A 13,105-nucleotide genomic window follows, 5' to 3' on the forward strand; every position below is an offset into this window, starting at 1 on the left:
AAATTAAAACATTTTTAAATAGATTTTTAATAAAAAAACTAGAATGTATTTTATGCGACATTTAATCTATGATTTACATTTTAATTTTTTTATTTACGTTAAGAATGTTTGCTAGGGCTATTTTGAGCTAGGCATGTGGTACATTTGATGACAGCTGTTGACGTGAGAGCAGACGACTACGCGGCGGCTAGTTATAAGGTGCACGAAGAGACGCGCGAGCGGGGATATTAACATTTTAACATGTTTTTCCTCCGAAACATCGTCTTTTTTATCGTGTTAGCTTATCAAAAAATGAATCCATGAATTTGCTAATTGCTCACGATTACTGCAACTGACGTGTAATTAATTCGTTGATATTGAATGCTCTCTCATTTGCGTTTTAAACGTCACTTAATGTTTCCAATTCGAGGTTAAGTCTGGATTTCATTGTACATATTTTCCTGTTTAGAAGTATTTGTTTATGATTGGCCGTCAGTTTAAATAGCTAGTTTAATGTTCTTTACTGCAAAATAATCATTTCATTCAACATGAAAGCGCGGAAGTTGTTTGCGGTGCTTGGAGCAGGTTTAATTTTAGCTTGTTGTGTTATGATTTACTTGATGCTTGATGTCACTCTTTTTCCACAACGCGATACAAAATCCGACGTGAAATATGTAAGTATTCGGCTGTCATTTATAAACAATTTAACAATATGACATTAAAGTACATTTTAAAAAAAGAATACAATAAAACAAAAAAAAAATTATGCATATAATGCAAGTGAAAGAAATGCATACAGTGTAGTATTATACTAATGCCTTCTTTAAATTATAAACAATAACTATCAAAAAAATTTGCAGAATCAATGGCTTCATTTCGAAAGTAGATTAGCCAAATTGGAAGAAGATTTGAATCGTCATCACAAAGCTGTGAATGCTTTGCATGCAGCTGCTCAAAAGATAGTAGAAGTACCACCAGATGACAAGAACATCAATGTAAATCCTTTCATCGATCTGAGAGCAGAAAAGCCAGCAGTGTGCACTGTAAACTTTAGGCAGATACCAGAAGTTGATATTCAAATGCTTGAAATTTATAAACAACTGAAATTTGATAATCCAGATGGTGGAGTATGGAAGCAAGGATGGAACATAAAATATGATGAAAAACAATGGCATCCCAGTAGGAAACTTAAAATTTTTGTTGTACCTCACTCTCACAATGATCCAGGATGGTTAAACACCTTTGAAAAGTATTATGCTTACCAGACTCAAGGCATATTAAATAACTTAGTCAATAAGTTATCTGAAGATAGAAGAAGGAAGTTTATTTGGGCAGAAATTTCATTTTTCAAACTTTGGTGGGATGAGCAAACTCAATCAACTCGTGATGTTGTGAAGCGACTTGTACACGATGGTCAATTGGAAATTGTTGCTGGAGGATACGTTATGCCAGATGAATCTGTTTCACACTGGGTGGCTCAATTAACTCAATTAACTGAGGGCCATCAGTGGTAGGTTCTTGAATGTTGTTAAAGATCCTGTAGCTTCCTTAAGTAATTTATTATTTTATTTATTTTTCCAGGTTAAAAACAAATTTGGATTTTGTACCAAATACTGGCTGGGCTATTGATCCTTTTGGTCTTTCGCCCACAATGCCTTATTTACTGAAAAATGCTGGCCTTGAAAATATTGTTATTCAAAGGGTACACTATTCAGTGAAGAAGAAACTGGCTCAAGACAAGCATTTAGAATTCCGTTGGCGTCAATTGTGGGACAACGATGGTTCGTCGGAAATATTTACACACATGATGCCATTCTACAGTTACGACATACCACACACTTGTGGACCAGACCCGAAAGTTTGCTGTCAATTTGATTTTTACCGTCTTCCAAGTTTCGGTTTCACATGTCCTTGGAAAATACCCCCTAAAGCAATAACAAAATCCAACGTGGGAGAAAGAGCTGCCATGCTGTTGGATCAGTATCGCAAGAAAGCTCAACTCTTCAAATCTAACGTTGTGTTGATTCCTTTGGGAGATGATTTTCGATACTCGCACGTAACGGAATGGGACGCACAATTTACGAATTATCAGAAACTTTTTGATTACATGAACAATGATCGTCAGATGAACGTTGAGATACAGTTTGGTACGTTAAACGATTACTTTGAAGCTTTACGCAGCCAACGAAGTACAGATGATTATCCAAGCTTGAGCGGTGATTTCTTTACGTACTCTGATAGAGATGATCATTACTGGAGTGGGTATTACACTTCCAGGCCATTCCATAAACGACTCGATCGAGTACTCATTGGAGCATTGAGAAACTCCGAGTTGTTAAGCACGATTGCTTGGATGAGAGGCAACGATCACATAATTGAGGATAAAATGGCGACACGTCTGGATATAGCGAGACGCTGGCATTCGATATTCCAACATCACGATGGCGTTACGGGTACCGCCAGAGATCACGTCGTCATTGATTACGCTCAAAAAATGTTAACAGCGCTCAACGATTCCGCTCACGTACTTCAACAATCGGTTGTGCATCTACTAAAGAGCCCCCAAAAAACTCCTGTCGATTTGGAAGAAATGTACCTGTCCTTGGATGAGACTAGGTAAAACTTCATTTTTTCATCTGACACATGATTACTTTGAAAGACGCCAAATTAATACTGTTTTATATTCATCAGGTCTCATCACACGAGTCCAGGAGATAAGTACGTGATCTCGCTCAGCGACGACATCACCTCGAGGAAAGTATTGTTCTACAACTCTCTTCCAAGATCGAGGACTAAAGTAGCAAGTATTTATGTCTCGTCACCGTACGTACGAGTAACTGACAAAATGGGCCGAGCCCTTCAATGTCAGATCTCTCCGGTTTGGGTCAGTCCAGGCGCCATATCCGGTGCCAGATATGAATTATCTTTTCTAGTCACTGTACCTGCTTTCGCTATAGTTACATATATAGTACATACTTTACACGGCACAAGCTTTCCAGAGTACGTGAGAGCTTCTCATCTAATTCATTCTTTTTTCTCACAAAAGTAGCCTGAATAAATTTTAATTTATTTTGCAGGGAAGTACATTTAGCAAATGTAGTTGTATACAATACTCCATATCCACTTTCGGCGGTACCTGGATTTAGTAATGTACAAACCCATCCTTTTATGCAAGAGTTTTCCATAAGTCAGCGAGCGGAATTATCAGTAGTCTTTGGCAAAACAGGATTGTTGAAAGCTCTTCGCGTAAACAATACCACGTACCCGGTACACTTGGAATTCGTCAAGTACGGGACACGCGGTGCTGGCCAAGACAAGAGTGGAGCTTATTTATTTTTACCTGATAAGTCCGAGCCCGATCCAGTATTAGCCGGCAATAATAAGATAGTTCACTTAGTTACTGGGCCTATTTTGTCGAGAGTTTTTACCGATCTTCCTTACGTTAAGCACATATGTACATTGTATAATTCTACGGGTAGCGATGGACTTGGATTGCACATTATGAACGAGGTCGATATCACGGAAACTCAAAATTTTGAGCTTGCAATGAGAATCGGCACCGATATTGCATCTGGTGAGGTGTTTTATACGGATTTGAATGGTCTTAATGTGAGTATTTTATTTGTTTTTTGCCGAGGAAAAACTAATTTAATCAGAAAATGTTGTGATGAGAATTTTTTTAGATGATAAAACGACAGAGGTTTTCAAAAATACCAACTCAAGGAAATTACTATCCTCTCGCAGCGGCGGGCTATATTGAAGATAATCGCGTGCGAATGAGTATTCTTACGGGTCAACCTCTTGGAGCAACTTCTATGTCGTCTGGTCAATTTGAGGTACATTTGAGAAAATGTATTAATAGTATGTTAATTCGTCTACGTTTTTAAAATATTGATCCATCCATTTTCTTTTAGATTATGCAGGATAGAAGATTAATGCAAGATGATAATCGAGGTTTGAGCCAAGGCGTAACTGACAATTTGTTGACTTACCATCAATTTACTTTACTTTTTGAAAAACGACAAGAATTATGCACACATCCGATTCCTCCAGCTGACCACCCATCTGGTCTTCTGTCGTTAGCTGGTCATTTAGCGCTAGACGATTTACTTCACCCTGTAGTTGCGTTACATCCCCGATCGATGCCACAGTTCGAGATGAATCCAACTTTTTCACCCCTTAGTACGAGTTTACCCGTAGACTTGAGCGTCGTTAACCTCCGGGTAATTCCAATCCCAGACGGAGCAGGTAAAGGCGTAGCAATGGTGTTGCACAGACAAGGATTGAACCTTTGCTGGGGTGATCCAGAACTACAACAACGCTTTCCTGTTTCCAAGACTGGTGAGGTGGATCTCAGCAAGTTCCTCGACTCAATGCAGGATTGGACCATCAGTGATGCACCTCTGACTTTTACTAATGTTGGACCCTCGCGGAGATCCCCTATCGTGAATTTGTGCCCCCATCAATTACTGTCACTTTTGTTTCACAAAACAGAGTCGTAAGCCGACGCGTTACGCTTATTTTTTAATTTTTCAATTTAATTACTTGACTCGGTTAACTAATTTCCACATCAATTAAAACTCATAATAAGATGCTATTTATTATGTATTTTTATGAATTTTCACATTTTTAATAGAATGTGGTTTTTTTAAAATGTGTTTGCATTCGAAAAAAAGCATTTTTATAACGATTTTATAGCGATAAAAAGGATAACATTGCATAATTAGACTTAGTAAATTATTAGTGATTTTATAATGTAATTTTATAAAATTCTAATTTAGTAGAAACTTTGTCTCTTGGACAATATATTACCGAGGAATGAAAAAGTAATCAAAACGAAATATTATTCTTGCATGAGGTCAAAAATCTTAAAATAAATATTATTTTGAGAGTAAATCTCAATGTTATAACTAGCGCAGGAAGAATTAATGTCAAGTTATTCTTCTAGATAATTTATTTAAATTATTCAGAGGATTTTATATTTAAATTTAATATTAAAATTTGATTGTGCATAAATAATGTAGATGCCATTACTTATTATTAAATTGAGAAAAGTTACATACAAATATTATTTATCGATGTCGGCCTATAGTAAGAAACATTTGGTTTGGAAAATAGATTTTTAGGACTTTATGATTTCAATAAAATATTTTAATATACTGCGACTGCTTAAAGTACAGATGAAGTGTTCATGTAAATTAAGTTTTTAATAACTGATAGTCCTTTTTATTCATCGCGTTTTTTATCAGTTTGAAGCATGCATTTTTTGAAAACTTTTTCAACTCAAAAATATACATATTCAATTCATCTATACAACTTTATTTAGAATTTAAATTAAAACAAAAGTACAATAAAACGTCAATCATCATCAAACTGTCAAGATCTATGATATTATCTCAGCAAGAAAATAAATGTAAAACATTTATCAAAGTAATTAAAGACAATCATTTTATTAATCAATTGCTGACAAAAATTTTGATAATTACAAAAAAGTTGCTATTATTCTTATGGGTTTAATAGTTTGGAGATAGGATTTGTACAAATATAAAATATGAATTCGAATTTGTAATTAATAAACAAGGAAATATTTACGTTCTAAGTTTTTTGTAGACGTAAATTTTGTTTGCTCAGAATAGCATAATCCACTCCCTCAGACGAAGATGGGTTTGTGGTATCCTGTTTGTAACTGAAACAGTATTAATTTCTTCAAATTAATTAATTGATATGTTATTAATAATAAGATTATTTAATGTACAGTAGACTTTTACATTAAATCTTATATTTCTATAGGATTTTTCTTTAAAATTAGAAAGTAAAAGTGTGCAATAACCATCTCAATTCTTTTATAATACGAAGATTGCATAGTATTTCTAAGGTTTGTAGTTGATACATTTGTATGGTACAATTTTAATAAAAAATGTAATAACAGTACATTTACAGTTATAGTACTTCTTTGCACAAACAAAAGAAAATACTTAGATGATATTAAATAATATGGCTTTCTTATTACTTGTACATATTTCAAAATCTATTGAAATAAAAATTGTAGAAAAAATACCTTTCTTTTTGTTATTTTACAACAAAATGTATCATCATTGTTATAGAAGTTTAATTTTATATTATAATGTATTCATTTGCTTCAAAAAATGTTCTCTTAAATTTTTCAAAAGACTATAAAATTTTATCTTTGTTAGTTAAAATTAAATTATTTACAATTATATTAAACTGGAACAGAATATAACATTCCACCTACCCAAGTTTATGAAAGAAAGTTAAAGTTATTGGATTATGCCTGAGTACAGTAAGAACAACTTTTTGCATTTGATTCTTTGCAGCCATAGCTTCTAGAGTCTGCATCATAAACCGACCTAGTCCTTTCCGCCTTGCTGAAGGTTCCAATTGCAGTTCATAACTTTAAATAGCAAAAATATATAATATAATTGTTTCTTAAACTATTTCAATGTCAATAAATTAAACAGTTTTCATTAATAAACAATTACATAAAGAAATAGAATTAACAAAGGTAACTTTGTTACTGACACAGTTATAAATTTTGTTAAGAACAACAAGCTTACCAGTACAATATTTCAATATCATCATCAGTGTCAAATCGAAAATGTGAAAAGCCCACTTTCTTTCCTTCAGAAGTTGCAATTAAATAGTAAGCACTATTTTCTGTCATTTCTGTGTGCTTTGCGTCTTCATTCCAACCCCAACTAGATTCTTCATATAGTTTTTTCATGTTTCTTTCCATCAAATCAAAAATCCATTTCACTGTCTCATCAGGTAAATTCATGACACGATCACAAGTTAATTCGAAAATTGATCCATCTTTGGATGTATATTTATGAAAATCTGTAAGATGTTGTAGTGGATTGCTCAGCAGATTTGCTTTTTTAACTAATTTTATGGCTTGTGCTGCTTTTTCAGCTTGAATTTGTCTTCTTGTCTTGTGAGCCTTTTTCTAAAATTATACGAAAAATGTAAAAATCATAACGAATTTTTTAATATATGGGAACTTTGAATAGAAGATAAATAAAAAAGTAGATATGTATGTTATGCTATGTCTGTATACATACAATGAATTTTGAGATTATATTGTGAGTTAAAAATTATTATTCATTTTTTATAATCTTACAAATACTTATAAACTAAAATATTATACATACATTCATGATAATAACTATATAATAAATTTACAAGTGTAATGCAATGAATGTAAATGTTGAAAAACTGTTGAAAATCTTTCTATGGTAAACTTTACAGTACTTTTATGCGTGTACTCATTTGTGCGCGGGAATTTTGTGGAGGAGTTGAAAATTTACAGTATAAAAACACTTCGACAGTTAGTCAACTGACAGTCTCACGACACACCCAGGGTACAACGATTACGAGCGTTGCCGCTGCAAAAGTTACTCTCAGGATCCTAAAAATTCCGGCACTAGATTTCTGAATTTTAAGTTGCGACGGCTGCTCGGCCAGTGCCGTATTCACCTTCAACTGAAAACTTTCCGGTGTCACAACTCGTACTTTGCACGGTAACTTTTTATGTTTGTACCAAATGTTACAGACATGGCCATGCTAAAAGATCATGTAACTCAAAATAACAAAAATGCATTTACTGCGGGGAAACAGCACGCAACTACCAAGAATGCTTCAAATTAAACGACACGACAAAAAAATGCCTAAACTGTGGTGAAAATCACTTGTCAACAGATAAAAACTGCAAAATTAAAAAAATGGAACAAGACATCCTAACCACCACAATCAAACGAAACATTCCAATAAAAGAGGCAAAACTAATACACAATCAATACAATAATAATTCCAAAAGATTCAGATTCTCAGATTATCCTGAAATGAACGAAGCTCCAACCCCTCAAGAACTTCATATACCAAACTCAAACACAAAAAAAAATAATCTAAGCCCGAAAAAAACACAACGAACTCCTCATCTCCCGTAACGGCAACTACAATTTAAACCCGAATCCTACAATATTCAATGATCAATCAAGCTCCCCAATCCCCCCACCCGAACCCCTAATTATATCAGAAATTTCCATATGTGAAGATTCCTTTCTAATTAACAATCAGTACTCAATTTCACACGAATTTATATATGCTACAATATCTCAATTCAGATCAAAATTTTAATAATTTAATAAAAGAAAACATTGAAGCTACAAATAATCAAATAGATATAGAAACACAAGTACAAAACTAAATAAAAAAATATAAAATCGAAGATATTTAACAACAATTATAAGAACTCGACACAATCATTACAATAACCGCCAGTTTAGCAATTTGCAAACATTAAAGTTTTGCATTTATCGAATAACATATCTAGAAAGAAAGGCATTTGTTCTCATTATGAAAGTGTATTCAAATGTTTTGCAAGTCTTTTATCTAAGATTTATTCATATTTCGTACAATCAATCACAGTTACACAAAAAAATATCAACTTTATTGAATGGTATATCTGCCTTGTACGTAAGTTTCATTTTGTTTTTTGTTTCACATTCGCGACATTATTCTTCGAATATCCTTCTAAAAATAAATCATATATCAATATTAAAATTCGGTTATTAAATATTCAACAATAATTATTTAATGCAAAATTTATAAATATATTTTTCTCATTGTTAATTCATTAGAAAAAGAATGGTACAATAAATCAACATAGTTTATTATTCTTTTTCTAATGAATTAACAATGAGAAAAATATATTTATAAATTTTGCATTAAATAATTATTGTTGAATATTTAATAACCGAATTTTAATATTGAAATATGATTTATTTTTAGGAGGATATTCGAAGAATGATGTCGCGAATGTGAAACAAGAAACAAAATGAAACTTACGTACAAGGCAGATCATTCAATAAAGTTGATATTTTTCTGTGTAACTGTGATTGATTGTACGAAATATGAATAAATCTTAAATAAAAGACTTGTAAAATATTTGAATACACTTTCATAATGAGAACAAATGCCTTTCTTTCTAGATATGTTATTCGATAAATGCAAAACTTTAATGTTTACCAATTGCTAGCGATTAAAGTGGGATAGCTAGGAGAGAGAAAGAATTTGTCGTGATTAAATTATCGAACTTTAAAATTCAGATGACGTACTGCAATTTGTACTCTGTTTATTTTTTTGCTAAAAGTTCTTATCACAAATAGACTGAACGAATCATTTTTATATTCAAATCTACTGTTAACAAAAACGATATTATCATGTTTCAAATTAAAGATAATTTAGACATTGACGATCGTGTCAACAACAAGCTTTGATAAGTCTTAGATTAATTTTACTTATTTATTCCGATGAGCTAACTCATATATTATATTTTTCAACATTATTAAAGATAATATCTTCAATTGCTTGAACTATTTTAATATAACAATGAAAAAGACCAGAAATTTTTAATTTGGCATTGACGTAAACGTTATTTCTCATGTACAATTTGAATAACTTTGAAATTAAACTGAAAATCTACCAATTTACATATCTCTACTGAAAACATACATAACAAACTTGTACACAACTTGTATAAAAATCGTACAAGAATGTGTGCAATATTGTTAAAAAATTTGTTCAAGACTTGTACGTGTCTTATACACATCTCATACAAATTTTGTATAAATTGATGATTTGTTTCAATAAAATAATTAATAATTATTATTATTAAAATAAATTTTCTTTATTATATAATGTATATTAATCAATGTTTATTTAATGAACATCCTCCTGAAAATAGAGGATAAGATCTTGCGTAAGAATTTTAAGATTATTTAATTTAAAAAAAATAATTGTCATTATTATTTTACTATAATTAACTATTTTATTTATGATTTATTTTTTGTATAAGTCTTGGACAAATCTTGTACACATTCTTCTACAATTTTTTAGATGTTACAAGTTTTATATATATGTTTTGAGTGGTAATTACATAAACAGCTATAAGACTAATCGTTTTAGAAGATTTCTACGGAATAGTCAAAAGTAATAATACGCTTTAGCTATCAATAGTTTGAGCACAAAACTGCATTCTTAAGTAGCAAAAGGTCAAATATCTTCTTAGTTTCAAAAATTGCAAACATAATATTTATTACAATGATAAACTTAAAGAAAATTTTATATATATAAATATAATTTTCTGAGAATGAGAATAATATTGAATAAAACTACTATTAATGCATTCTAATTTTTCTGTTGTAATCAATAGCAAACTGTCTAATAAATTTGCTACTTAGAAAAGTCTCTTTTTAGCTATTTAAAATTCATTTAAACATGACACTAACGTGCTTGAAGTTGTCTACAAATCGAAATATTCAAGTCATCAAGTGAAGTTAGCGTGAGAGGCTCCATTGGACCACGTCCCCACTTGCAGTTCTCTTTATATACAATAACAGTTTCGATGTGAAGTCTGAACCAAAACATTCTTTTTTTACATTGTTTTCAGAACAAAAAATACGTTTGCTATTAGTATTATGAACCACGTCGAAATAAATTACCTATTTGTTTTATTAATGTTAACAATCCAAGTAAGTTTAGCGATTTGCTGATACTTAACAGAAATCTGTTTATTATGGAATGTATATATAGCGATTAACTCGAATATCAACTGAAAGATATTGCAACGACTCATGACGTTAACAAAAATGCACGAGAAAAAAACATTATGTCGCTTCTCGACAAAATTGTGTGGAATTATCGTAAATTATATGTTAAAACGAATCAATTTGTTTACTTTACACAGTTGTAAAACACTTGTAAATTAGCTATTCACTTTACAATTCATTCCAGTCAAATGTGTAGAGATAATTTGAACTAATTTAAAATGAAAATCGATATGATTTAAATGTAGTGATCGGTTCGCGGAGATCTGTCCAGGTAGGGCGAAAGAGGGCATTCAAGGAAAAAGTGTCGCGATTTTTTTTTTATTAAGAGCTAAAGAAATATTTCTTTTGATAATAGTTTGAAAATGGGAATGTTTTGCATCCTCAAGTCAAAAAACTAATACTGCTTCATAAGTTTGAGACCAAGTACTTTTGATACGTTCTTGTAGAAAATATGCAGTTTATCGTTTAAGAACAGTGATACTATAGAGTAAGCGCCCTAATATATCTCTTCTATAAGCCGATATATACCGAAGTTTCGTAATTTGGAAAGTACTTACAATCTACTGCGCTCGATTTTTAGAGCTCGGTGACAGACTTGCATGAGCCGATAGTTGTTGATGATTCTATGGTGTACAAAAACGCAATTGTTACATCCGAAGAGTTCGACCAGACCGAGGTAACGTATATTTAACGCAAAATTACATTTATAATGCATTATCTTACTGCAAAGTTAGACAAAGTTATAGTAAACATTAATAATAGTAACATGAAGAACAAATTTCTTATAAAATGAAACACAGGTAGAACAAGTGATTATCGACGAAATACATAGGGAATGGAAATTATGTTTAACGTCCGATCGACCCTGGATAGAGTGCAATGCCTTATATGAATCTATGTTGAGAGCAGAGAAGCCTCTTGTACGGGTAAGACGAGAATTTTTGTTTGATCGTATAAAAATATCTTGAGATGCTTTTGAAGCGCAATCACTTGGCAGCAATGCATATTGTACCACGATTTCACTTACAGATGAAACATTACCACGCCATGTTGGAGGAGCACTCGGACGTTCATAATAAATGTTGCAAATCCGGTCGATCCAAAGATGAATGCAATCTGGATAAAGAAGATAGGGAGAGCAAAATATCCGTCATGGAGAAAGAGCTGTATCCATGGATAGAGATATACGAGTTGTGCATTGCTGAGTTGTCCCGAGATAAATGCTACAACATCTTTAAAGAGCTCCAAATACCCAGATATCGAACTCTAGTGGTATGCCTGTTACCTAATATTCGATTAAATTTTCCAGTTTCGCCGATGTAATGAATGTACTGATACATAAATTTCATTCATGTTCGCAGCCAGAATCTCTTATAACATTAGCTAAGGCCCACATTTGCTTGGATGCAGGGCGATCAGAAGAAGACTGCGAAAATGAAGCAATGGAACATTATATTCAAGTAGTACAGCCAAAAGATGAACTATGATTTTCTATTTTGACAATAAGTTGCGGAGTTTAAAATCTCATAAATACATTTATAAAAAACATTTAAGATGATTACTCAACGCCTGCAATCGAATATAAGATAATTATGAAGAGAGGAATGCGATTATATGATACGGGAAAACAAACGTTTAATCGTTAAACTTTTTACTAAAAATCCATCGAGTATTTTATGTTTTATTAAGTATTTTTAATTTTTGACAATATTGTTTATTAATAATAATGACGATGAGCTTGCCTAAGATTTTTACATTATTCAAATAAGGCTGTGATACGCGATTAGAAAGATTTTTGTACAGATTTTATATGAAAAATAATGAAATAGGAATAAAGTTAAGGAAAAGCCTTTCTTAATATATTATTTCAAATGTAATAAACCCACAAGCGAGCCACAGTATTATGAAAAGTGTTATTGATTGACGATAAAAAATCATAAACTAATTAATTAATCGTATTGGTGTGTTTTTGAAAAACGATTGTAATCAAATTTGTATGATTTCCTTATATAAAATTTGATACATTTACGGAATATTTCTTACTACTATCAGTATTTTTTTTTATTTATTAAGCTCTAAAGTTTTCACCTATCAATCGTAAAAATCACTTTGAAATTGCCTTTTTAAAAAAATAATAAGTCGAATCAATCAAGTATTTTACTATATATGTACATTCTTCAATGTTCGGTGTCAATTATAACAAATGTCAATTTAAAAACTTATTTTAAAAATTAATTAAAAAAAATTGCATTATTGTCACACAAAGTCGTTAGTCTACGGCAGATAAAACTCGCTATTCAACGACCATTATTCTGCAATATATTTACACATAATTTTTCCAAAAATTGCTTCTGCAGTTGAAAAAGTATGACTTGTTAGCTGTCGAGTTTATACGGTTTGAGATATTCAAGCTAGTAATTATAGAAAAAGCGCGGCATTATCTTCCTAATGATGAAACATATCGTTTGCTCTCTTGCTTTAATTGCATTAGCAATCTG

The 13,105-nt window shown here is 31.6% G+C and overlaps 3 protein-coding genes across 5 annotated transcripts; 2 read left to right on the top strand and 1 right to left on the bottom strand.

Annotated features, from left to right (window-relative positions):
• Positions 1-214: 214 nt before the first annotated feature.
• LOC131670443 (alpha-mannosidase 2) lies at positions 215-5,178 on the top strand. The gene is made up of 7 exons (XM_058946045.1): positions 215-653; positions 840-1,489; positions 1,561-2,595; positions 2,671-2,979; positions 3,057-3,588; positions 3,663-3,815; positions 3,894-5,178. The coding sequence occupies exons 1-7, from the start codon at positions 528-530 to the stop codon at positions 4,479-4,481; spliced, it is 3,393 nt and encodes a 1,130-aa protein (XP_058802028.1). The 5' UTR covers positions 215-527; the 3' UTR covers positions 4,482-5,178.
• A 164-nt stretch (positions 5,179-5,342) lies between these two features.
• LOC131670444 (N-alpha-acetyltransferase 40) lies at positions 5,343-7,447 on the bottom strand. Of its 2 annotated transcripts, none has more exons than XM_058946046.1 (4): positions 7,249-7,447; positions 6,555-6,943; positions 6,233-6,391; positions 5,343-5,665 (listed from the first exon to the last, which is right to left on the bottom strand). In XM_058946046.1, exons 1-4 carry the CDS (start codon positions 7,264-7,266, stop codon positions 5,575-5,577), a joined length of 657 nt encoding a protein of 218 aa, XP_058802029.1. In that variant the 5' UTR covers positions 7,267-7,447; the 3' UTR covers positions 5,343-5,574. The 2 variants fall into 2 exon arrangements, with proteins under 2 accessions (XP_058802029.1, XP_058802030.1); XM_058946047.1 differs by having other exon boundaries at positions 5,358-5,665; positions 7,149-7,446.
• A 2,945-nt stretch (positions 7,448-10,392) lies between these two features.
• Positions 10,393-12,732, top strand: LOC131670445 (uncharacterized). 2 transcript variants are annotated; one of them, XM_058946049.1, is made up of 6 exons: positions 10,393-10,529; positions 10,963-11,094; positions 11,188-11,283; positions 11,408-11,533; positions 11,637-11,879; positions 11,969-12,732. In XM_058946049.1, the coding sequence occupies exons 3-6, from the start codon at positions 11,233-11,235 to the stop codon at positions 12,092-12,094; spliced, it is 546 nt and encodes a 181-aa protein (XP_058802032.1). In that variant the 5' UTR covers positions 10,393-10,529; positions 10,963-11,094; positions 11,188-11,232; the 3' UTR covers positions 12,095-12,732. The 2 variants fall into 2 exon arrangements, with proteins under 2 accessions (XP_058802032.1, XP_058802031.1); XM_058946048.1 differs by lacking the exon at positions 10,963-11,094.
• Positions 12,733-13,105: the final 373 nt, after the last annotated feature.

This window comes from Phymastichus coffea, unplaced genomic scaffold (assembly GCF_024137745.1).
Source record: "Phymastichus coffea isolate CEN01 unplaced genomic scaffold, Cenicafe_Pcof_1.1 PCOF00110, whole genome shotgun sequence".
In the NCBI taxonomy this organism is placed as follows: Eukaryota; Metazoa; Arthropoda; class Insecta; order Hymenoptera; family Eulophidae; genus Phymastichus; species Phymastichus coffea.